Source organism: Malurus melanocephalus, unplaced genomic scaffold (assembly GCF_030028575.1).
Source record: "Malurus melanocephalus ecotype Western Australia unplaced genomic scaffold, MMel_1.1 scaffold_29, whole genome shotgun sequence".
NCBI classification, from domain to species: Eukaryota; Metazoa; Chordata; class Aves; order Passeriformes; family Maluridae; genus Malurus; species Malurus melanocephalus.
The window spans coordinates 2,640,131-2,667,686 of NW_026623261.1; the positions used below are offsets into that span (position 1 = coordinate 2,640,131).

Below are 27,556 nucleotides of genomic sequence, written 5' to 3' on the forward strand. Positions count from 1 at the left end.
TCTTCTCCTTTTGTCCTCCCACTTTTAATCATAAGATGAATTGAATACCTATGTYAAAATAAACAGTAAGAACCAAGAAATGAGGCAAGATATGTGTGAGTCTCGTTAGGAACATTCTGCTTGGAGAACTATGTTCAGGTTGTGTGAGGCATTTTCAGCACACAGCCTATTTCCTGAGGGCATGTGTAGAYCATTAGCCAGTCAGTGGGGTTTGATTCAGTCCATTCCAGTATGTGATCATCAGATAAATACACAGAAAGTAGAAAGTGTTAGCTGAGGCTTTGGGTGAGAATTCCTCCTTTAGTAGCTTCTTAATATTTTATATTTTTCTTTAGTTTCTGATTCAAGACTCTGTCTTTCAGAGGCATCTAGTAATTCTCCAGAGTCTTGGTACTCAGCCATAGAGGAATCAATTGGGTAACACCAGGTTTGATTAGGATATTAGTTGCCATTCAGCTTGGACACTGTGGCTGACCACTGATGTTGAAATTACTTTCTGTTTGCAAATTTGATATTATCATGTTCTTTGGTAAACTTCTGGTGTAAAAGTTGTTTTAGATACAACAATAATAATAATAATGTAACAACAATAAAAGGAGTTTTAGCCAGCTATTTTAACATGGTGCATTATTATCCTAGCTATCAATCTACTATCAATGAAATATTAATTTATCTGAATAATACTGAAAAGTTAAGAATTTTCAATACCCTTATATATGTTTGAGTGAGAGATTTCTTGGAAAAAGGCACAGAGAAGTCTTTCAAGAGAGTAAAATTCGAGATGCATTTATTTCCCAGAACTTCCTTTTAGTTATCAAAATTACATGTTATATGGTGCTGTTGAAGATCTCCTGTTCTGAAATGTATAATGTACACTGTGTTATAAATCCATTGTTAAAAAGTTGTAAAACTTTTGTGAACCCCAGATCTGGAATTCACTTCAGAGCAGTGTTTGAAATATTCCATTTTGGAAGTTTGTTTAAACTCAAACAACAAAACTGCACCAGAGCACTGGGGCATCCTTGTCTAATAGCTTATTACCAACCTCCTGGGGMCTCACTGTCATGAAAGGCACTATATAAGCTTAGAGGGATTTTTCTTCTTGCCCCATGTGTAGTTTAGATGCCATTTGCAGTTAGTGTGTACTGGTAGTTTACTTCAAAAGAATGCTGATTGAGGCCTGAGGAAAAGATTGAGCTATGTGCGAAAAAGAGGCAAAAAAATAAAATACTGCTTTGCTGTTCTGCTGAGATACATCTGTGCTGGCTGCCAAATGCTTATTCCTAGTTTGAATTCAAAACTGATCATTTCAGCCTGTAGAGATAAGAACAAAGTCAGATCACATTTGTTTAAATATTTGSTGTTTTTTAATAAAATCATTTTCTAAGTATTACTGTACTTGCATCTTTCACGAGAGTCAATAAAAGAAAAACCTGTTCATTCACCTGAGAGGAGGAGAGCTTGTACTAGCGTGCTTACTTTTTTTGAGACTGTAGGCCAGAATACAATCGTCTCCAAATACCTCTGGACAATAACTGTAAAAAGAAAAGGGTGCTTCACGGTGCTCCACAGATGACCTTATTTCATCAGCTTAGCTTTTTAATGTCTGTTGCAGGTTTTTTTCAAGAAAAGGCAGTGGATAGTGTTGTCAGAGGTACCCAAATCTTTGAACTGTAGTTGGGTGGTTTACCTAAGCCCTTTAAGAAGACCTAAATATCAACCATGTCTTCAAAACTTTCTGAAGAAGTTCTCYTATTTTGTAAATTTCTCTTCTTAACTAATATGAAGAGAATGTGAGAGAATATTGCTGTTGCTTTTAAGAAAAAGACAAAATTATTATAAAAGCCTGATTTAATATAAGCTATGTTCCCAACCACACTCCCATAGTTTAAAAGCTAAACCCTAGACCTGTGCAAAGCAAAAATGAATGAGACAAATTTCTCATTGTCTCAAATTGCACAAATACAACTCATTGGTCAATTCATTTTTGGTATTATTTTCCTTTGAGTTGGTAAGTTATGTGTTATTTGTGCCTTATAGCAGGTAATTATATTTAGGGACTTCAGAAGTCCTGATCAGTTTTTCCTCCTTCTGTAAGATCTACCAGTGGTTCATTTCTTTGCAGCTAGTTCATTTATTTCACTCAAGTGTGTAGATGTAAATATTATATACATTCAAAGGTAATTCCATTATTCAAGGTCCTACACAACTTTTCCTGGACAAGTTTCTGTAAATCATTCWAGCCTGGTTGAATAAACATGGCTTTAGAGATCAAACGTGAAACACCTTGGCTTGAAAATAAAATCCTAAAATTATTTACATTTTCACATCAATATGTATTATTGGAACAAATTATTGGTCATTTTTCTGCACTTTAAAACCCAAAAAAATACACAATCTTTCCCAAATTATAAGATTTTTTACTGGGAAATTTGTCCAGCTATTTACTGTATTTACTATATTTTTTGTATTTCAGATGATGGGAAACACATTGATTCTTTCAAAATAAATTATGGTTTTAAAATACATAAATGTATGTTGCCCTAATAAATGACAATTTATATGAATAAAAGGAAATAAAGAACTTGAGGGCTTTATTTAGATCCAGTCTGTTATTGTAAATGATGCTGTCAATTTATTTATTTTTTTTATAACCTCTGGCAACAGAAGATTATTGTGAGAAATGATTCATATCGCTGCACTATATACCTTTCAAAATTTCCATATCTGGCAACTAATAGGCACTTCTTGAAGGCTTCAATAGGCTCCTTAGCCAGATAATATGGCTGGAAGCTGCCTCATGATTAATTTCATCTAAATGTGGTAATTATCATACTTTGAAGTAATGCCTGCAGAACATGCCTTCACAGAGAGTTAGTGGAAGCAGAGGATTAACCTAGAAACATTTCCGTTCAGAGCAGAATATCACTGAAGCAGAAATGTATTTTCTTCCAAATTTTTTGAGATTTTTTTATTAGACTGCTTGGCAGTCATTTGCATTACCTTATCTCATATCAACTTCTCCACAGCAATTTAGAAAGCAACAGAAACAGAAGCAACTTTGTATTATTAGCAGCAATGGGATAGTTTTGGGTTTGCAAGCAACTTAATTTGACAGYTTCTGCCCTGAAGTACTTCTTGTATCAGCATTTAAGAGCACAATTCATTTATCTTTCACATATGTTATGGACATAAGCATTATCCTGCCTCTATTCCCAGCACACTACAGCTTATTAGAGAGGATGTAAATGTAGTCATAACTACCCAMGGGATTAACTTCTACCTCTCCTCCTTTGCTCCTGTCTCACAGCATCTTCATGAACCATCTCTTGGTTCCCCAGGTGACACTTCTGAAAAAGGTGTGTGAGGTGCCAAGTAGATTTCCATAAATGGATGAATTCTGCACCCAGTTAAAAGCACYGAGGTGGAATAGTACCAAGAATTATAACGGAGAGAGAAGCAATCTCTGASCATTTCTGCACACTTACACCTCCTTAGAAAAGATTCCAAACCTCTCAGCCATCAGAAAAAAAGTCTGACAAAAAAAGTTGCACAAAAATCCCTTTTTTAGTGAAGGTGAGACTGAACAGCCCTAGTCAAGGCTTTCTGGCAGACTTTGTGTCTGACCATGCTGCATTTTGATCCAGCTAAGTCCTTTCAGTTTTGTTTCAAACAACCAGGGACAGATTTTGCCTACTCTTACATGGACCATATGTAGGACTGAGTTTCTCCAGGTTCAAAAGGTGTAGCCTACTTCAAAAAACTGCATGAATAGGGTGCCTTTCATTAAATCTCTGTACTCAGGCTGCCAGCACATCCTCCTCACATTTCTGCAACCTGACAAGGTGCACATGCTGAGCAGCCACAGCTCAGCTACTATGTGTGAACCATGGTATCTCCACCACACATCAAACCTCACGTATTTCTTCACACAGGTTTTCCTGTATTTACACTTAGGGTTAAATGAGTGCCACTGTACCATGAAACAAACAGAGATGAAATAAATCATTGCATCATTCCAATGTGCTTTAAAGCACATTGTTCAACCTCTAAAGAACATTGTGTCTGCCTTCATCCTTCCTGTGTTTTTATGCATATGTTTTTGGGTTTTTTTTTTCTCTTACAGATAAAAAAGAAGCTGCTGTATCCAAAGAACTCAAAAGTAAGAAACTATTGTCCTTTTATTTGCCATGAGATTTCAAAAAGTGCATTTTATTAATCCAAAAATAATAGTTATTGGGTTGTTGAAAATACAAAGAAAGTAGCTGCACCSTTTTTGATTGAAAAATGACATGTTTAGACTTCAGCTGTCTCCTACTTTCTAAATCCATTCTTATCCTACTTCTAATTGCACAGTCCTCTTTGTGACTGACAGTTTTGCCTTCCCATCTTTCCTATCACTGTCTTTAAAAACAAAGGTTTCATAGGGGAGGAAATGTCAAATTGAGGTCTCAGCTGAATGTTCTCTCAGTGGCAGCAATTCTCATAAATAGTCTGGGAAGACTCAAAGTTCAACATTCTGAGGAACACYAAATTTATCTTCACAAATGCAAAACAAGGGCTCTGCCTGTCTAGGCACCTCTGGTTCCAGCATAGACACTTCTGAGGCTGAAGAGAGATGGGAATTGTMCTCTTCTGAAAAAAATAACCAAAAAAATGCTCTGAGAACATGGCATCATTAAAAAGGGAACACCTACATATTCCTTTTCTATAAATCTGCAAGCGTCAATGCCTCAGTGTAATAAGGACAGTTAGACACTTTCTTTGGTAAAACATCTGCTCAGCATTCCGTTCTTAAAATGCAGTATGTAAGAAAAATTAGGAAAAATATTGGGCTTCGAAATCTGATTCAAATTCACAATTAAAGAGTACACTGACTCCTACCTCCACGTACGGACTTTCATGACTTGTGTGGCAGAACAATCTCCTGCCATCCTCAGTTTTGCAGCAATTTATTAAAATACTTATTTTGGCAATGAAAAAAGAGCTTGTACATTGGGTTCTTAGGCAAATTTTGTAGAAATATCCAACAAAATATTTAATAGACTTATTCTACAAGTAATGTCCTGTTACTGAAATAAATTCCTGTTTTCAAGCAAATCTTAAAGGAAGCATTTATTTGGACACATAATTCCTCAGAGCAACCTTCCAGGCCTAAAGGAGGCCTACAGAAGAACTGGAGGAGGGCTTTTCACAAGGGTATYCAATGACAGGACRAGGGGAAATRTCTTTAAACTGAAAGAGAGTAGGTTTAGATTGGATGCTAGGGAGAAGTTCTTTGCTGTGAGGGTGGTGAGGAGTTGGAACAGAGAGAAACTGGAATTGTCTCATCCCTGRAAGGGTTCAAGGCCAGGCTGGATGGAGCTTTAAGAAACCTGGACCCATAGAAGGTGTCCCTGACTRTCAGTGGGGTTGGAATGAGACGATCTTTAAGGTTCCAACTCAAACCATTCTATGATTCTTATCATGGATGAATTCCCCAACAGCTGTCACAGCAAAACTACCCAACTCTATCACAAGTGAACTTTGCAGAGTGAAATTTGCTGATGAAGCTTGTTCATGTAAAGATGCAGAATCATAAGCACGTAAATAATTTTTTAGTCACAAACTGAAAATCGTATGCTTGAAAAACGCAAGTTTAAACTTTTGTGCTTTTGTTTCAATGTGACTGAAAAGTTATATAAAAATTTAAGTAAATTACAGACTTTTTAGTCAAATGAATCCTTAATTTTATTTTTTCCAAAATTATTTAAAATCAAAATCTTTGTAGAACAAAAAGAACCCTAAATTAGTTTGTTTTCACAGATGTTATGAAAAAAAAGTAAAAAAAAAGTTTCACTGTCAAGCATGCTCTAGCTGAGAGCTCAGAAGGGGATAAATGAAAGAGTCCTGCAATTTTGTWTTAAGTCCATTTGACCCTTGTAGAACATACACGCTGGATGTCTTACTTCTGCAAAAGCAGGCACTTGGAAAAGTAATAGTAAGAAAATTCTTCTTCAAGGTCTCCTCCAAATTTCCCTGAAGGAGGGGTGAGCACCCCAAATTATTTCAATGCCAAGATAAAAACTAAGTTAGGATATAATTATCTGCTGTGGGCTTTTAAATGGATGGAAACAAAGCAATCACACACACGCAAACTATATTTTGTTTCCATTCTGTTTCACAAGCTAATCTGATGCATCTTTTATGAACTTCTCAAAAGACTGAAGGGAAAGAATTCAAAATTACATTCCTGATTTAGCCATGTTATTTTTCATTGTAATAATACAGTGACAGATGTGAAAGATTAACGAACATTTTTTTGGCATTCTGTAATTCAGCTTGTGGTTAAAATGATTAGCTATTTCCTCTCACGATATGGMAATGTGAATTTTAAATTAAAGGACCTCCTAGTTGATACAAAAAGTCCTTTATGGCAGTCAGTGGAGTTTAGCTTATGGGTATCTGTTAAATTATTTTGATAAGTACAGTCTGTTTTGATAGYTCCTGAGCATCAAAGCAATTAACTATACACTAGTAAATAGTAAATAAATCTAGTAGGCTACTTAGGTTCTTCTACTTGAAGCTGAGATTTCCCAAAGCCACTTGGAGATGCACATAGCATTCATCATCTGGACCTTCATTCTGCTAAGAAATGTTCTACAAACAAAGACAGAATAATGGAAATACTTCATGAGAAGACCTAGAACAGATCTGCAGTTAAACGGCCTGAGACAGTGTGTTTCTCCACTAGGAGAACACAGCAGCTGCTCTTTCAATTGCAGGATCAAASAGGAAGACATTCTCCTAATGCTCCTCCGCTCTCCAGGATGGAGGGAGATTCCTGGCATAGCCAAGCCTGTGRATGTACTTTGCAAAAGTTGCCCAATTTCACTTTTTCTAAACAGGGCAAGTTTCAGATTAGGGGAAAGGATGCCACTGAATATCTTGGATCCCTGAAGTACCTCATGAGAGTGAGTCCTCATCAGCTGGCAGAGRCTGGTTCAGGACCTTCTGCTCTCATTGCTGCCACATCAAATGCAGAGGCTCCCAACACACAGCTGCTGCCTGGGGGCCAAGGCAGGCTATGCTGAAACCATTACATGCCTCCTTTCCTCTGCTTTGCCAATAGATATTGAATTACTAAGCAGAAAAAAGCTGAAAGAAGTGATYCAGTGCCTAACAACAAGAGCTTACTACCCCTTCAGCTGGTTATTCKGTTGTTGTCTTTGAGTTTATTGAAGACAACTCAGCTTTTCTCTCTTTGGGCAATCTCTTTGTTTAACTCCTCAGTGAAAAAAGTTGTTACAGGCTTCCTCACTGGAAGCCTTTCCTCAGATTTCCGTGGGTTTTTTAAGATATAATCCTTTGTAATAAATGTTTTGTTTTATTTTTTTAAGGGCCAGCAAAAGCTCCTGCAGCCAATCCAGCCATCAAAAAAGCTGCAGCCCCAGGTAAAGAAAAAAAAATGTTTGCATACAGTGTATTTCTTGTGCTCTTGAACCAGTTTATTGCATCATAGCACCATCTGCTGGATTGCACAAAAACCAGTGGTCTTAATTGTCAGGGTGGTTTTTGTTGTTTTGCTCTAAATCATTGTGATAATTCGYGTGCGAAATATTTGCTAAGAACGAAAGTATTTAGCCTTCATTTCTAACCTTATGTTTGCTTCTTGTTCTCCCGTGGGAGCTGCGGGTGCCATACTGGGCCATTCTGCAAGGCTTGAGATTAAAAGAAAATAATCTGAACATAAAAACTGATTTCAAAARCAATATGTAGAGAAATTAGTTTCCATGTGAAGCTGTATTCGAGCCCTTCGAGAAGAGGATCTGATTTTTCAATGTGCTGATCTCACAGCAGGTTTTCAAAATGGATCTCTTAAATAATAATAAATATGCACTGAAAGGACAAGAMAACTTTTCTTAAACATGTAATGACATAAATTCCTGTCTGAATTTAGATTGGATTGTAAAACTCTACTAATTTTTATTTATTTATTATTTATTTCTTCTGCTTCACAGTCATCTTCAAAATATCACATCTCATTTCTGCTAAATTAAATAAAACCCAATATAAAGAATAACGATATGAATAGCCATTATATTTGCAGATTGACTAAATTTTATATTAACTATCAAAAAACTTATGAAAACATGGAGAGTATGAAACCATAGTATTATTCTGGTCTAAAGCAGGGCAGCCAGTGCTGCACCAGATTGTGTGCTATTCAGCTGTGCCTGGTGCTGGCATCCCAGGAGTGGTCAGCCCACTTTTCCTTCTGCTTCTTGCCTCCAGCTGATCCCCCTGTATGGATCTGGGATCTTTTTGTTCCCTTTCTTTTTAAAATATTGTTTTCTGGCTATCTTTTCCCAATTCAGGCCGTTTCAGTGCTCTATCTCAGAAATCTCTGCCTCTGAGAAAGGGAATAGTAACTTGCGTCAGTACAGGTGATTGGGAATTGGTCGAGGATCAGTGCAAGCCRGGAAAACCTTCAGTTGTCTCTCCCACAGAAGGACTCTCAGCCTGGAATCGCAGTGGATGTGGGTTCTAGCAGAACACACTGCATGGCTGTACAAAGTCCTGTGGGAAGCYGGCCTTGGAAGCACCATTTCCCCAGCAGTKCTCCCCATCCCTGCCTGCTGTGTTTGTTTGACACCGTGTTTGCTTGTGTTAACAACGGGGGAACAGCGTAAACCACACCACTGCCATGGCTCGAAGCTAAAAGCTGTCCTAGGAATGTGTGTGTGTGGCATGGTGTTCAGTCTGGATCATTTCAGCAAGTCTGGCTCCACAAACATTTATATTCATGTAGCTGATAATTTCTTAAAGCAGCTTTGTTGCCAAAGTGTGTTGTACAGCTAGACCCTTAGAAATCTCAACAGTACGCTGTAGAAATCGTTATGTTAGAACCATATGCTTATAATTAATTCATTCCACCTGCTTGCATCCAATATTTGCGYTCATGTTTGAAAAATATTCCAATGAGTCTGCTTCTTGGCAAGAATGGTGATGACAGTAATCTGCTTAAGATAAAGAAGGGGAAAACTGGCATGGCTTCTTATGGAAAAAAATAAAATAAGTTTGTCTGTTCTAACACATTTTTAAATATCTAGTTTGCCTTAAAAATTATAAAGAGCAGGCTTTGAGTTCTGAATTTTTGCTTCCCCTCCAGTTCTCTGAAAATTAATTTATCACCAGAATAACTCACCATAGCAAAATATTAAATATGCTTGTTTGCCAACATTGTAAGTAGACTGTTGCCTATTAGCACAGTAAATTAAATACATTATCCAATTTCATATTTCATTTTCTTCCACATATCTTATTACATCACAACCTGTACCCAAGAATGCCTAAAGCTGAAGGTTTACTCCTCTTAACAGACTGAACAGACTGAGAGCACAGCTGGTCATCTTACAGTGCATCTACATCACATATGTTCCTGATCTTAATGTCACTGGTTAAGAAATCCCTGCCTAATCCAACAGGCACTATTTTTACCTCCACATATTTATATATATATAGAGAAAGCAAAGAAAGTGAATATGGAGTTTGGAAGACTATGAGAACTTCTGGATCTGGAAGCTGACAGCTGCTCTAGGAAACCAATCTCAATAAATTTCCTTTACTTAATTTTAACAGTGGATATGTTCAAACATTTTTAATTTTCTCTAACTGGAAAAAAAGAGCACCTCTCTGACAGTCATCAGAACCCAGGCTTGAGATGCCAGTATTTGGTTGTAAAACAGAATAGTTTCATAGCCATATGCAAGTGATACAGTTCTAAAGGGAGAAATCAGAGTTGAAATTGTTTTGTTGCACATCTTCCTCAGTTACCCTGTTTAATGCTGTCCCCATCCCAAATCCTGGTGTCATTTCCTCTTCTTTCTGCACAGTGCATTGTCTCCCCACCCGTGCCAGCAGGACAGGTCTGAGAGTGACCCACCCTTACAAAATATCAGCCTGTCCTTTTCCCCGAGGAGCCACAGAGGTTTCTTTCATAGCATTTCTCAGGCACCCCGTGTGTGCWGGGCCCAGCAGGTTCTCTGAAGGGTTTCTCAGAGCCAGGAGTGTGGGTGGTGAGCAGCTGCCTTATCCTGACAAAGGATGGCAAGGATAGGTTTGATGCGTTTGCTTTGTCACTGTGAGGAAAGCAAGTACGCGGCAGTGCAGGACAGGGAAGGGAGCACAGGCTCAAGCCATGAAGAGAGAATTTCCAGCTAAATTAGCAGGTGACAGTGTTCCTGTGTTTCCAGCTAAATTAGCAGGTGACAGCAACAAGTGGCACTGACCTTGTGCACTCCCTGAGCTTGGGACAGGAATGGGAACAGCTCATCTGTGAGTCCCTCTCAGGAGACAGCCCCAGTTCATAGGCAAAGCTCCTGCACCTTCTCCAACCCCCATGATAGTGCTTTTTCCCTATAATACACCTGATTTGAAAAACAGTTCTAACTCTTTTCAACACTGCAAAAATTAAATCCTAACTGCTGCTTAGAATATCCCTGGAATCGTCTTGAAATTTTTAACTTAATTTTACAGTATGTTTAACAGATTTTGTACCATCACTTAACTGCCAAATTATTGGGTTTTAATGCCTAATTTTCCCCATCTTCCTCTCAACATGCATGCAAGAAAAAAAATCATATTCATCACAAGCTTTGGATTCATAATAGAAACTTATTGAGCAGAAGTTCCCCCTTGAAAATCAATAAAATTTAGTCTGGATCCAGACAGAATAAAATAAGTATGACAGACAATAGCTAATTTCAAGTACTCAGATGTCAGCTGCAACCAATCTCCCAAACTGACTGCCAATTGTGCTAGAATTATTACTTTATTATGCCACCAATATTTCCACTGTTTGTAAGAAGCAGAGAGAGKACATCATATAGGAAATTATATAGGAAATGGGTTCATGGGGTAAGTACAGAATATTAGAATGCAGACTACACTGAAAAACTTGGTTAGAAGATGGGTTTTATAGGTTCAAACCACTCTGTCAAWTTCAGGAAGAACTACTGGTTTTACTAGAAATGGGCAGTATTTACTTAGGGAAGTTATTTTAATTCTTGGTTCAAGATAAATGTTTGCAACTAAAATGGCAGCAGGAAAACTATTGCYATAAGGTATAACCATTTTTATTCTACATAAAAAGGAAAAGAACCCAAAAGTTCTGGAACATTAAGTATGCTTTAAAATGTAGAAGATGTTCATCAAGGAGCTGACTTATTGATTGTCCTTTGATTATCRCCTGTAAGACACAAGTGCATAGAAAGAAAACTAAAACCATATAAATGTTACAGAGGATTAATAAAATTCAGCATGCTTGTTGAATAATTTACCACACAGTGGAACAGGCAAACTCATCATGCATTGTCTTTCAGATTTCTCAGACTCAGGTCTCAAGTCACAAGGCAGGGATGTGTTTTACTCACAGCACCACACCCTTTGCATCATCCATCAAACTATGTATTCTCATCTTGTGTGGATATGTGAACTCATATCTCCTTGTGTGGTCAGTCCAAAAGAAGAGACTTCAAAAATCAGGGTCAAGTTTATGTGACACACCCCCTGCAAGTACTTTTCAAAAAAAGGAAAGGACCTTGTCTCTCTCACTGTATATGGGCATAGTAAAGTTTGCCATCCTGCAATCTCGTCAGGATCTTATGTCTGAGTGYCTCTGTGTGCCCTGAAATTTCTCTTTCTAAACAGTCCCTGCACCTGGTGAGAGCATCTCTGTATGTATTTCTGTCATACTGATGTTACCAAAAAAATTATTCTGGTAGCTGGACTAGACATTTCAATTTTCTATTCCCTGAAGTTAACCCTCTCAGACTTTTTCAGAACATAAGCACAGYCATTCTCAGGGTTTATATTCCGGGTTTACAGTCTAACTCTTCAGGGACAAATGTTAGAGGAAACTTATTGAATGCATAAGGACAAGTTTTCCAGTTTATTTCTGTACAGGTGTTTATGCAGCAGTAAATAAAGTAATGAAGCCCTACCTGTATTAATACTTCTGCTCAGGGTCCTTGGATTTACATTCAAGATTGTTCTGTAGTCCTTCTGAATCATCAAAAGGCTTTATTTTCAGTCCACCATTCTTCTTCTGTCCCTCCATAGTTTTTTGAGAAGTTAAACATCATATCTTCTCTGATTTAGTAATTTTCTTTCTGGTTTTAATGGGATAGTTCCAGACTTTCCTGTTTTTGCACAGTAGCTGGAAATTATCTGATCTCAGTCCCCAGCAATTTGCCACAGGACAAGAGAAAATGGGTCTTGCTCCTCATTTTTTGTCCCAGGGTTGATTGTTTTACTGAAGCGTCTGCTCCTGGTGTGCCAGGAATGATCTGCACCCTCAGCACTGAGACCTTGTTGCTGTTGCAGTACTCCATCACTCAGCCACTTAATATCTGCAGGAATCTATTATGTGGAGAGAGATGTATTCCATAAATCAATTCAACTCACTGACATCTTCATCCCAGTTCAAGTCTGAGAAAATATTGCAGAACAGGATGTCTTAAATTGTCCACRGGATTTTGTGTAAGCTGAGCCTTTATCTGACTCTGAATGGGAAAGGAAAATTGAATCCTTGGCTTATGTCACAATAGACACCCTGAAAAGGGAAGAATTTGCTGATGTTAGAAGATTTTACTTTACAATTTTGATTTCTTTTACATATAGGATTTATTTAAAGGGAGCATGAAATAGCTTATTTTACACTAAGTTTTTTATTCTGAAATCCAGTTTTTTTCACCTTTTTTTTCAAATGTTTTTGAGCAAACGGCCAAAAATCCATGATATTTTTACTACTTTTGCTAGGATCTTGAAATGTTCAGTCCCATAGCTTGGCACACTACTTTGCATTTATACTTTCCTTGCGATATTCTCTGATTCAGGATAATATAGAGTTAAAATACTTCTCAGTGCTTCCTTTCAGATCACAGTGTCTGTGAAGACACTTGTATTATAAATGTAGTCTTGTTTCTTTTTTTATTACCAGATACTTGCTATGCATCAAAGTACTGTTGTACTGGTAACACAAAGACAGCACTACTTTAAAAGCAAGGCAGAGGGAGCAAGTTAACTACAAAAAGGATTTTTTTTCATTCATGAAAGTAACAACAATGACAATAAAAGAGGGTCAAATTAAGTGATACTAAAAAATCAGAATTAAAAGGATCATTTAAATGTCCACTCTTTATATAGAAAAGGCATTTTAAGGTGTGTTGTTCTGAGGCTGGCAAACTTTCATAGCCTTGAAGTTGTTTAATGATTTATGAGTACTTTGGTTAGAATTGGGCCCAATTTCAACAAAGATTTAACATATATTAAGTTTGCAAAGCATTTAAGGGCATGCTTAATCTTTGTTGACTCCAGACTATCACATACACCATGGATATGATTATCTTTCCAGATGTTAATGTTTTGGAAGTGSCACCACCTTCACTTTTCTAGAATGGGAATAAATGGGCCTCATCCTGTTCAGTGCAATCATTATGAAAATGTTACTTGATTTTCAGGGGAGCAGTGGTGTGGKTTAGAGACTTTTATAACATATATGATTAAATTATATCTATCATTTRCGTGGTGCAGTTTTGATATCATTGTTTTCTGTCTCTGAAGTAAAGCTACAATAGACCAAATAGATGGAACTAAAAGCATTTACATTTCATCCATGCTTTTCTTTCTTTTCTTTGCACAAAATTATTCTCAGATATTTCCCAGCAGGRTACATATTTCAAACAAAAATACTGATACAGAAAACTATCACCTGCTTTCCTTTTCTTCACAAAAATCCATCAGGAAATCTGTTTGCTGCACTCCTCAGAAGATGATCATATACAAAGGAGCRAATATATGTGTGGCATAATTTCACAAAGTAAGGGGTTTCTTTGGTGTGTTCATATTCCATAGAGTATTTGTACAATTCATTGCCTTCATAAATCAAAGTGTAAAATGGCACTGAGGTTTTCTACACTGAACCAGAAAGTAAGAATAGCAGTGAAATATAGCAGAACACATACTGCTTGGGAGCAGGAGAACTGGAAAAATCTAGTTTGATGCAAGACTTTCTCAGGTGGATTATTTCAGGCCTAACAACATGACTGAACTCATATTGCAACATTTCCCTTCAACAGAAGGGACTAAAGGGATCTTCTCTTTATCTAGGTGCTTATGTTCACAATATTGTTAATGAAAGGATATCTTTGGAGAGATTTACCACTGTCTCATTTGGTTTTAATTAACCAACATGATATGAAGTTCTGAGAAGGGAAATGACAGGCATATAGCCTATAAAACCAAGATTACAAAACWGAGACCTAGCTAACTTCCTGCTGTCTGAGGATTTGAGTATTCAAGACCCTGCATACAATATGACAACAGTAGGCTTCACTGAAATATTTGTGGTAAAAGATAARCAGCAGTACAGAAAACACCATTTTAATGCAGCTACTGAGTACAAATAAAATGGTGTTGGTTAATTAACATGTGGTGCATCCCACACAACAGCATATCCACTTGAAATGCCATTTATTTAGACATTTTCCAATCTGTGTCATTCCTTATACATTTTTTATTTTCCTGAACAATTCTTGGACATGAATGCTTTATCTGAATTAGGAGATGGCAGGTACACACACACACACACACACACACACACACACACACTCATACACGTGCATATACCTGTATAAATTATGAGAGAAAATCACTTATTTTCTCCTGTCAGGTGGCAGAGGGTCACATTTTGTAACTGTCTATAATGGTAATAAAGATTAAAATACACTGCAGCAAATTTKCCAGCCTGGATGCTTTTCAGCACCATTTGTGCTTTAGGGAATCGTGTGGCTTGGGGAAGATCTACAGAGGCAGGTTCAGGTTCTCTCTCCCACCTACTCTGGATTGCCTAGGAGTATGTCACTAGTAATGAAACAAAAAACACATTGTATGGTTTTATGGGCCTGTTATACATAACTTTGCCACTTTTCATTAAAAAAAAAAAAAAAAAAAAGAACAGCCATTTGTTTAAAGCATCTGAGCAAATGAAGATGGTAAAATGTCAAACTAAATCACATCCCAGGTCCATGCATGATAGAAAAATAATATATTACCAGCAAAACTTCCCTGAATAAAAGCATGCTGTACAGTCTCATATACATGCAAAAAAGGTTAAATATAAAAAAGAATGACAAATGTCATGGCAAATGTCTAATGTCTCTACAGCTGGCAATATCCTTTCATGTGTCATACTAACTACTTGAGAATACAAAATAGTAAAGAATAAGACATTGAGATCAAGCGATGATAACTTGTGGCAAATAGGAAAAAATCGAGGTCTGAAGTTTCCTGAAGTTTATAGCTCATGCAATGAAAGTTTTCAGTTTATTCCATTCAAATATCAGATCATGAATCCCATGAAAACTCTTATCATGYCGGATTTCCCRGGAATGCTTGATGTCAAATTCTACRTTATTCMTTTTTATRAATTTTCTCATGGGGAAGGARCTTATTTCATATGCTTCTGGAARCAAAACTATTATGAAAGAAGCTCTATAGGGCTTCCTTAATATTTGCAGTTTTGAAAAAAAAAATKAAATAAAAGTAAATAAATGGATTATTTTATACTTTGCCAAAACACTTGCTGAGTATTGTCAGGATCATACTGTTCCCTGATCTCATAGGAGCTGAGAGATCTTAGAATGAGAGAAAAATAATTGCCTCAGAACCACTAAAGACAGAATTACATTTCCTTTCATTTCCAGGAAGCAATAGTAAAACAGAAACCCCGCAATACCAATCAAAATGATAATTTGCAGAACGAGTCCTAAAATATCTGGATGAACGTGGATAGTCTGAAGAGCACTTGGTGCTCAAAACCAAAGCTGCAGATGTTATTATGATTAAGAGCATTGAGTCATCCAAACCAGAGTCCTAAACTTTTGTCCTCTCAGTTTTTGCTGTATTTTTCCTCCTTTGCCTATACTAGAATTGCAACCTAGGTTAGGATGCCATCAAGAAAATACATTTATTAGGCAATGAATGCCAACTTGTTCTCTATTTCCATCACTTTTTCATATTGCTGGGAAAATCACAACCATGACTCATTTTTTTGATGACACAAATCTGCTCCATGATCTTTTCCACTAATATTTAATTTCTCATATACAATGTGTCTTTAAAGAGTCTTTTATATTTGTAATATATGTTATGTAATCAATACACTAAAATATGCTTTATATATCTCTATTAAAATTGGTCCACGATTTCTGTCAATTAATCTTTATGCCTTGAAATGTACATTTTGGCTGAAAAATATCATTTTTGAAGCTGTGATGAAATTCCACAAATATTCTGGGGACCAATAAAAAAGGAACAGTAACTTTTWWWAAAAAAACTTGGTACAAAGCTTTATTTTGGAAACTACATTTTTCTTTCGATATATATAAGATGGCTCTTCAGAGAGATTTAAAAACTCAGACAAAAGAAGGATTTTATTTCAGATAGAACTGAAATGGGTTGTTCGRTATAAGTTTATTTTGGATGGGAGTATGAAGTAATGATACATTTTGTATCAAAGTTAACAGTYGTGGGTTTTTCATATTTAAGATTAGTCTTTGCTTTGGACTATAAATTATTAATCTTTAATTAATATTTAATGGGAATATTGTTCATCTCAATGTTGTTGATAAACATATTTAATTTTATGCTGGCAGTTCTTGTTTCTTTTTTCTTATTCAGTTGAATGATAGGTCACATTTATTAATCAGGCTTCTTTTAGTGAGGATACAACATTCACAACCACTTTGAACATGGAACTTTATATCTTGATTCTAGAGTGGAAACTGTTTAAACATTAATGTTRCTCAATTATACCATAGCTTTAATACAAATATAACTTATAATAAGCCTGGAGAAAATACAGTCATCAGATATTGGTAAGCGATGAGCATGTGTTTATCAGAATTCACCTCGAGTCCTGTGTGTAGCTTAGAGCACCGCTATATAAGGATATAAAGTTATAAGGGAATAGCCAGAGGAGGACTGTGAAGATGGTGAAGAGCCTAGAGGAGAAGYTATTTGAGGAGTAGATGAAAATACTTGGTTTGTTCAACCTGGAGACGAGGAGACTGAGACGAGACCTCATTTCAGGCTTCAACATCCTCACTGAGGGAAGCAGAGTAGCGGACACTGATTTCTGTCTGGTGACCCATGACAGGATCTGCGGGAACAGCATGAAGGGGGAGGTTTAGGTTGGATATAAGGAAAAGATTCTTCACCCAGAGGGTTGTTGGGCACTGGAACAGGCTCCCCAGGGAAATGATGACAGCACCAGCCTGAGAGAGTTCAAGATGCACGAGGACAATGAGCTCAAGCACATGGTGTGATTATTTGGGCTATTCTATGGACAGCCAGGAGCTGGACTCAATGATCCCTGTGAATCATRGAATCATAGAATATCCTGAGTTGGAACTCAATAATAGCCCTTCCAACTCAGGATATTCCATGATTTGATGATTCTATGATCTGTCTTGTGATCAGCCAACTCAGATACTCTTGAATTTAGAAAATGTTCCTGTGTGGATCCAAGCCTGCGCAGCAGAGCCTTTCCATATGCTGTTTAAAAGCATCTGCAGGCAGAAAAAGCTTGACTATTTTTTTGCTACTGTGAATGTCAGCACTGGCTGGTAGATGATGCTCARTCTCTCTCCATGGCAGGCTGCCTGCTCCTTCTGTGTGGGGGAGTTAAAGCACATTCTTGCAGCATGGAGAGAGGTGTTACAGAAACTACCATCACCAAGTTGTAAATCCCAGCCATACATTGCTGGAGGACACAGAGTTTAGGAAGGTGAAGCTTTTCAGCTTTGGGTTCCAGATCCTGTTCTGGTGCTGAGCTCCAGTGAGCAGTCATGTCCTGCACACTGTGCACTCCTGTAAAAGAGGGCAAGATCCTCTCCTCTTCCCATGGCTGGAGCAGCAGTGGCTGCACTAGAAACTCTGCTTGTTCTCCTGTCTCTCCAATGAAGAAACATGATCACCACAGGTGTCCTGAGGCACACAGAGTTGGGTTGCAGACCTCCATCTAAACCACCCTGAAGAAAAACTGCAGATGTTTAACCTACACTGTTTCTATAGTTTCCTTTTAGCACCAAATTGGAAAAGATAAATCCTTTGCTCTCCGTTATTAACAGCTAATCTGACCCTTTTTATGCAGCGTGAAAACCACTCAAGAGACTGATTAAAACTGTAAAGGCTTTATTTTGACACACAGGAAAGCAGAGAAGGGTTCACCAGACTTAAGAGTCCACAGGAATGTGTCCTATCCAATGGCCACTAGTAACATGAAAAATGATTGTCCAAGGCAATCCAGCAATATATTACAAGAAGAAAAATGCATACTTTACTTTTTTTTTTCTTTTCCAGAACCACAGAAAAAAGAAAAAATAATGGAATCTGGTGAATATTGTTTACATTTTCTCTTACTTTTAAACTATCTTTATATTTTAAATGAATTCATGTCAGAAGTCAATATTTGATTKTTTTTGTTTGTTTGWTTTTACAGCCAAAACAACAAAGAAAGAAACAAAAGTACAAGGTAAGTCATACAAAAGACSGTAACTTTTAGTCTCATTTATCTGGTTTGATTTTCAGCTGAGACAGGATTAGGCAGAGGGCTAAAAAAATAAAGCCATGAATATAATTTTACTTGCTTAATTAAAGTTACTTAAGCAATTGAATGGATGTGGAGCAACGTGGTCTTCTGGAACTGAGATCTAATTAAATGTTGAGAAGAACAAGAGAGTGAGACTTCTTGATTTCAGCTTTTAAAAGGTTCATCTTTTCAAAGAAAGTTACAGTAAATGRATTAGGAAACAAACAGAAAATAGAAGATTTTGAGTGTGAAGGGTAGGAATAAAAGTAGGCTGTTTATTTTGCTTAAATGCATCTAAATGCATGCACCCATGCATTTTATTGTTGCAGCAAGGTASTCTTATTTCCAAGTGGAATCCACTTCTCCAGTTTATCCAGAGMATAAAAATTTTCTCCTTTCACAGCCAGGCTTGATGACTCAATCATCAGATGACTCTATTTTCTCAGATAGAAATTTGGAGCAAGAAATACCTACAGTAGGCAGTCAATTTATAGAAAAACGGATCTGTCCTTTTCTATAGCATAAAAACCTGTCACAGTGCTTCAGAATGAAGGTGTGAATAATGAAAAAAAAAAAATGTGGTGATTCAATTAATTTGCATTTAGTTAATGCAATTATGAAGAATAATGAAGAAATTAGTCTGAGAAAACTTGTATTAAGGAAGACTTTTGAAACTGGATCCTGCTCTGTTTGAATATCAACAGTTTCAATGAACAAAAAACAAAAAACCAAAAAAAAAAAAAAAAGAAAAAGATAAAAAATCCTACCTTCTGCAAATCACTAAAATTGTTAAAAGAACAGTTCTGTAGCATATCCTCCACCTATGGTTCATATATGCCCCTTCTGTAACCTATTTTATTCCTTTCCTCATGCTCATACTTGGAAATAGCAGAGCTATTGAAGCTCCTCACATAATTTATTTTTTGACCTTGTTTTCCACTGCTTTTAATCTGCAGGTTAATTAGTCATCTGCCATGAGACTTTCTAAACAAGCAACATATGTGTGTGGCAGTTTTTCTCTACATAAAAATGAACTCCTGCTCTGCATAGATAGGTAGCATATTGGCCAAGGGAAGAGGTGTTAGGATCAATTTYAATTGCTTTATTCATTTACACAATTTATTTCTGTGAATGTTTTCTTTCATTTTACAGCATCTGTGGAAACTCCAAAGTCAAAAGGTGAGTAATTTTATTTGTTTGTAAAATTGAAACGGGAGAATGCTGCTGTTAACTTTCCTGTAATGAAAAAAAAGCTTCTTGTAAAAAAATCTTTTAACAGGTGTGACTTATTTAAAACAAACACCATTTAAATTATAATTAAACACCTCAAAGCAGGTGCTTTTTCCTCAAGTTGTTCATAGAATAATTACAGTTCTACAACCATATGAAATTCAGTTTCTAACTCTAACCGAAACCTTAAGGCTTTTGTGGCAGACAGAAAGAAGTGACCAATTGTCTACAGAGACATAACACASAGTTATATTTCTCTTTTTGCCAGTCTAACTGCAGCACAAACCCAGTGACTGAACAGCTGTTTCCTTTAAGGAGTCTAGGGAGTTTTCCAGAGAGGTTTGGTGGAAAAGATTTTGCCTGTTTTTCATATTTGAACTATTGATGACAAAAGGCAGGAGGTGTGAGAGCATCAATGCTTGCTCCAAAGGTTTCTCGTTTCCACAAGGAACAGGGAACTGGGACTGGGGAGAAACATCAAGGACATAAATTCAAGCTGAGCAGATAGAGCAAATGTTTAATTGTTTCTCAGCAGTGTCTGGTTTTTACATATGTACAGTGTAAAATACTAGCTCCAAAGTGCCTTCAAGAACATTACAGGTTTCAGCTGTTAGTTTCAAAAAAAAAAAAAATAGAAAATGCAATGTCTTTAAGAAACTACCCTTCCCTCACAGTCTATGTTTATTCATGTCAATGACCACCATACTTTTAACAAGCCTTCCCTTTCAGAAAAATGGGAAAAAGAAATTTTAAGAAGTTCTCTGTTAGTTAAGGATGAGTGGAAACTGTGGGTTTCCATTACCTAATACAAGAATAATTCTGTTATTTCTGTTGTCAAAAGAGCACTCTCACAACTGAAAGCATTGGCCTCAGCCATCTTCGTTTCACCATAGGATCTACCTAAAGTTGAACCTGAAGTTTTTATCCAGTGTTTAAATAAATGACAACTTTGTTTTATTCTTCATTAAATGAAAATGAGATGATTTTAGCTCTGGGACAATTGTTGATTTCTTAAAAATTTCTTGTTAGCAAGTCATCTAAATTTTACTTTATGTGGCTAATTTTGAAGCTTAAACATCATCTGTACTCCTGGGGAAAAATCATTTTTATACTAAAATGTTACAGTTGTTCTTTTTGCCACTTAGTAAGAATCACAAAGGAATGTTGTTTTCTTATTTTCTTCTGTATTATTTGTAATGCAGACAATTCTAGTAGTGTTTAATAGTAGTAGTTAGGTAATGTTTAACCTTTCACCAAGTCTGAAGAAAATCATTGCTTTTCAATCCATATTTGTTTGTTCTACATTGTTGTTATTTATTTGTTTCTCATTTTTCTGCTATTAATCCTTATAACTTTAGCAGCTCTCTGGGCACAATGCGATTTTCAATATTCAGTAGGTGTAGGCAAATTTAAAATTTTATAAGCATTTTCATGGAAGGCAAGCAATCCTGTTCAGAAAAAAAAGCAAGACTTTTGATGAAATGATCTTCTTTGGTAATTAAAAAAATTAATCTTCTGGCAGAAAATAGAGTCTGGGCMATTCCCACTACCTTGTACTTTTCATAAGAACTATCAAACTCATATGGAGCTTTCTTTCATTTTATCGCAAGTTACTACAGCACAATTTTTTTTTAATTTCTCCATATAACAGAACAGATTTTAAACCATAGCATACACTTCTTAGGTTAATGATTTCTCGAAGTTTGTGATGTCACAATAAGGAGCCTCAGGGTGCAGTGAGTGAAAYGCTCTTTGTTTCCAGTGAGGATGATTTCTTTCGGTCTTCCATCACACTGAACAAATATCTCAAAATAGCTTTAAAATCAGTGACATTTTAGAATGCATATTCGTGATGTGGATGCTAGTTATGCAACCTGACTCTTTTGGGATAAAAATATTTGATTGTAGCCTACAACTATTGAGACTGCAGAAATATTTGACTGATGAATTGCTCTCCTGGCYACTTTGAGCATAAAACAATATCTGCTGAATTGTCTCTCATTTGATTCCTAAGAGCTTATGATGGAATCAGAGAGACAATTATAAAATAAATTGCCCATTTGAACTACATTATGCCAAGTTGTCAAGAATTTTGCTGAGAAATGACAAAATATGTGTGGGAGTATGACTCAATTTATTTAATCTATTTTTTTAAAATCTACCAAAAATATGGGTCCCTGATGAATTTCTGATTTTACCTTCATGTGCGCTTATTTTATTTTGTATTGTTTTGTGCAGGGGTTTCCGTGGGTTTGGGAGGGGGTGTTGTATTTCTTCTTTATTTTTTTAATGCCTGCATTCTACTGAGGAGAAAATTATAATATGTTACAACATCCATGTTRTTTAAGTCACACGGCTAAAGGATAATCTTTTCAAATCTGAATTGAGAATGAGAATACCTGGAGCAGGACCATTTTTCACAAAGAGATCATCTTTCAGGCTGCCATTCAGGAGTGGCAGGAACTTTGAAGATGCCCAGTGGAAGAGATGACATCTTGACCCAGAAAACTTGTCCCTGATAGAAACAGAGACAACTAAATCTTCTTCTGAGTTTTATTCCAAACACCAACTCTACATGGACTCTTTCTATTTCTACAGACTTTCAWAGTGGCACCTATTATCTTGATGATAAAAGACCTCTCAGAGTCACCAAAGTAGCTCGTGCCTCCCTTCTGAAAAAGCAAAGGGAGCAATGGAATGTCTGGTTTGTCCTTCCCAGACACTTCTGTGTCTAGATGGTGTTATTTGGCAATTCCCAAAAGTTGCTGAAGCTCTGTTCTGTCTCTGCAAGTTCTTTGCAAGCACTCACACGCTCATGGAAGTGTTGTAGCATTCCTGAATGCACTGACATCCAGAATACTGTTAATGGTACTGGTTGTTATTGCAGCCTCAGTGTTTCTCATTGATGGATGGTTCCTTCATGATAATCACACTCCAGGTCTACCACCATCACACAAATTTGAGGACTRAGCACCTGATTTTCTCAGAAAGTTCTTTTAGCCTGCAGTTTGTTATCCAGAAAAAAATACCTTTATTCCATTAGTATTTTGTTTTTCAGAAATTTTACAAACCAAAACTATTTTCATTTTAGCTAAAAAGGATAAACATTGGAGAAAACAACGGTTCTCAAGAACTCATTTARCTCTCATCATAGCTGCTTATGAAGCTTTAGATGCTAACAATGCATTTTGAAATGCRTACAGGACAGGTTTCTGGGGCCCCTTTTCATATATTTCTTTTCCTATTAAAATGAGCTTATTCTTCAARATACTGGCCTCTTCAGTAAGCATTTTAGAAGCACCTTGACATTGATTTTCTTGGTGGTTCAGGGTTCAGTGCCCAGATTCATCTCAGCTTGTCAGTGACTAGTTCATGGTTAGTATAGGTAGCATTGCTGATCTGGGCCCAGATAACATGGATGTTAATAGCAGAGGTCCACAATTAATATTAATGATCTTCGGTCCTCTTTGGCTTTCTCTGTGTCCATGAACACCAATATTAAATCAGGGATTTGGATAGAAATGGAATGCTCACTTTTTTTCTTTGAGGATYGGATCAGACATATTTTCAGCCTAGAAGTGGTTTTCAGGAAAATTGAGGATTATCTCTAATGAAATAAGTTCCCTGAGGTGTAGAAGTGTAATATCTCACTCTTTACATGGAGCTTGCTGGCAAACACCTGCTCGCATCACAATGGAGTGRTTGATGTCTGGGAGGTGGTTCATCCCACTCAACATGAAAGTTATCTATTCATCCCTGGCATTTCAGATTCAGGGAATCTGGGAACAGAAGAKCATTCCTTTGCCCCCCTCTCCACCAGCAGACATTGCAGATGGGCCATAACTTATTAACCAAGCTGGTCTGCTTGAGCCATCGTGCCCAGCAGTTTCAGAAATCTCTTGAAGGGATGTCCTGGTGATGCCCCTGGGGCCAGACTTGCAGCCCAAGCTACAGGGGAACAGTGAATACACATGGAGGCACTTCACAGATCTTTTGAATTCCCTGACTTTCTCAGCATAAATAATGATAACAGATCCTCAGAATTTATTTTGTCTCTAAAAGCCAAACTCYTAATTTTCAACTGTGATTTGTTGTATAAAATGAAAGATTGAAATAACAAGCTGAGAGATTGTTATATATGGTAATGACCCTGAAGCTGYAAAGACATTTTCTATACCCATCAGATGTAAATTGATTTTCACTGTCCACTTTACATCCTGCCATTTATGCTGATTATTTTTTCTTTGTACTATTTTCAAACAAGACAATGAGAGTGAATTTTTTTTTTCTTAATGTCACATTTTTTTGTCAAAAACAGTGTGAGAGGATACCCTTTTAAATTAAAACAAGGCTTCTTATTTAGCATAATGGTTACAAATGACACTACAAAAGCTTGGTTTCACACAAGTGAGGTGTTGGAAGTGCCATTTACTGCTAAACATGTGTGTTTATTGATTTGCAAGATCAGTAAAGGTTCAGYAGCCCTGCTGCAAAAATGGCCAGGTTCATACTCCCTGCTTGCCCACAGAAATCTCARTATTCAGAAGAATTGAGTTAGATGTCACAACACACAGCCCATCTGTGTCCTGTTGCCCTCATTAAGACTAACCACACACTTAAAACTGAGAAAATGGGACAATATTTTGCTGTGCAGGTGTGAAGAGTGGAGGTTTCTCCTGGTGCAAACGAAAACCCTGCTTGCTTGGAGAACCCTGGCTGGACAAAGTAAAAACCTGCTTACTTTTCTGTCTTTGCCACTACAAAATAAGTGTTGCAGTTTAGACCCTCTTTCACCTGAGATCTCAGAATTATAGAATGGTTTGGGTTGGAAGGGACCTTAAAAATCATTTCGTTCTAAGCCCCCTGCACTTGGCAGGCACACCTTCCACTAAACCAGATCTACTACTAATTTTCTGAAAGAAAAAAAATCGCTCTTTTTTTTTCAGACAGGCAAAAAAAATCTATTATTTATTTGTTTGGGGCAGGGGGGGGAGAATCTCATGCTTGAAAATCTTTGAAATCTTTTGACTCATTATTATGTGTAACATTTAAGAAGGACTTTGTCTGATGTACCAACACTTCTGACTAGAAAACTTACTTAAACTGTTTCTTTTATTTGCAGCAGGACTTGAAAAAAAGGAAGAAAAAGCAACAAAGGCAGCAGTGCAAGGTAAAAAGAAAACAAAGCATGTTGGCTTTATCTCTCTTAAAAGACAATGGCACGGAAACAATAACCTCAGATTCAGAGAGATGGGTGACAGCAATCTTTAAATCCATTGGTTCACTTGCATTTTTTCAGAGCTCTGCGGTCTTTGTCAGAGCAACAGGGAATTTCAATTATAAAACCAGCTTTGTCCTACTTTCACAAAACTGCCACCCAGCGAAATGCTTCAGGTAAATGACTGCCCACTTCAGCTGAAAGGGTTTGTGCTGGGATTTTGTGTCCCTCTGATCTTGCAGGAAGATTCCTGCCCCGGTAGCCTGGACAGGGATCAGCCTTTGCTACTCAGTCCTGGAGGGTAACCTGCAGTGAGGTGGAGGGGCAGAGGGCCCCTGGAGTCAGCTGAGCTGCCCTTCTTGCCTCAGATGAAATATCAGCCCCATGAAGAGCCACAAAGGTCTTTTGAAGAGGAATTGAACAGCTTTTGAGACCCGACCTTGTAGAAATTTTTCACAAAACCTCAGGATTTTATCATTAAGTAATGAGTGGAAATGTCTGAGTGGGAACACCAGAAAAAAGGCTACATGAAGCACGTGTTGATGGCACATAGTTCAGAGGGACACAAAGTCTACATCCAGTACCCCTGCCAGAGCAGGAATGCCAAGGGACAGTCTACATCGAGGGCAAAACAAAACTCAGACCACTGAATGAGCATAAAAAGAGAAAGATTGGCACTTTAAACCATCTAAAGACACGCCTTTTCCTACTGTATAAATTTAGATTTATTATTATTATTATTACCTTCAGCCTTATATCATCCATACTTGCTTCTTGCTAAGAATCATACTTGTTAAAATCAATCCATACTTTTTTAGGTTAGTATGGTAAGAGGCAAAGTGATAAAAAAGGGGTGCAAATACCCAAAGCTTATCAAATGTAGTTTCCTTTATGTGATACACATCCTAGCTGCCTWCTAAGGTGATTTCTGTATTTACTTATGCCCAAATTGGCTGTTTGAGCCCTGATGATGAACTTTCCAGTAACCTTTAGAATAAGGTTACAACTGATGTAGCTTTGGTCAGTCAAGCTATAACCCCTGTCTTTTCTCCCATTTCTCAGCTTCAGCTTTACTCAGCATTACTCAAGCCAGCACAGTCACCCTGCAGCAGCTGTCAGCTGCTTGGTAGTTGTCATGGAAAATGTTATAATTAGGTGGGCCTTGGCCTAGATTTCAGTCATTGTTAGGCTGGGTATCTCCACACTATTTCCATGGCCACASAAGTGCTTCTCCAAACATGTGCCCTGCTTCCCCTCTCTTTGGCAATCTCATGCAGCAATCAGGTGTGTGCTTGCTGTAAGGTTTGTCCTTTCTGCKGTGTGCCACCATTAGATGGGATTTTATCTGCCAAACATTTTAACTGTGCCATAAAGAGCACAGACTGAGTGAGCAGTACAAACTATAAATTTCACATGGTTGGCATGGAGCAAGGTTTTCTAAACCACAGGCTGCGATACCCAAGGAACTCAGAAGGGGGGAAAACTCCTTTCCCATGACAGCAGCAGCAGCAGCAGCAGCAGCACTGTCTCCCATGCCCACATGCCCTCCTGGCATGAGGATACTCCAAGCTGAAGGAATAAGAGCAACATGTAATGTCTGTCACAACTATTTCTGCAGCCACTTCCAAGCGCTGGCAGCAGCTCAGTTCCTCTGATGCACACAAGCCAGCACAAATGCTTTCACACAGCAATTGCCTCTGCTTCTCCTTTCTGCACCCTGCATGGATGGAGCTGCTGCCAACACGTTGATCACTCAAAGACAAACAAGCCAAAAAACTTTCTGGGTACTTTTTAATATTACCATGCACTTATGTTACTCACAGATGGGGACTTTGCATCATGATGCATTTAAAAAAATAGAATGATTCAGTCTTGGTCAAAACTGGGATTTGCAATCTAAAGAAAACAATATAAGGAGACTTGCAGGAAAATCTGGGGTGTTGGACACTGGATTTGCTTAGCAATCAGGACATAACTTGATTGTTTCAAACAAAGGTTTTAGTGATTATTGCAGCTTTGACCTCAAATCCTTACATTTGGAAAAGGGCTGAAAGGTTGTAGCAACACTTCAGTTCATTGTTTTTTTATTAGTTGCAAAGCCAAATCCCAGGTAACATTTTTAACTGTTAAAAGATGAGCAAGAAGGCACTTAACTTTAACTCTTTGACCTATTTGTTTGAAAAATGTCATGAGCAAATGTCAGATGGTTGCCAGGAAGTTAATGCCTGTAACTGAGAATTAATATGTAACACAGATAATAAAAAGGCAGAATCTTTTTCTGGTGGTATCCAACAGTACTAAGGAAGGAGATTTGCCATCAGAATGGGTCATGAGAGATGTTGTTGAGCAACAGTGGGGGTGCAAGATATATTTAAGCACTTAGGGCCAACATGCATTTAAATACCTTTTCATTAATTGATCACATTTAAAAGAATTTCCTATGTGAAGATGTATTCTAACATTTCTCTTTTTTT

General features: G+C 37.2%; 1 protein-coding gene across 1 annotated transcript in view; it reads left to right on the forward strand.

The window, feature by feature from the left end:
* The window catches only part of TRDN (triadin), a 250,735-nt gene that overhangs the window by 159,925 nt on the left and 63,254 nt on the right, over nucleotides 1–27,556 (forward strand). The window contains 6 exon segments of the mRNA XM_057363578.1: nucleotides 1,056–1,098; nucleotides 4,119–4,162; nucleotides 7,380–7,433; nucleotides 18,406–18,438; nucleotides 19,787–19,813; nucleotides 24,987–25,034. Coding sequence (XP_057219561.1) covers nucleotides 1,056–1,098; nucleotides 4,119–4,162; nucleotides 7,380–7,433; nucleotides 18,406–18,438; nucleotides 19,787–19,813; nucleotides 24,987–25,034 — 249 coding nt within the window.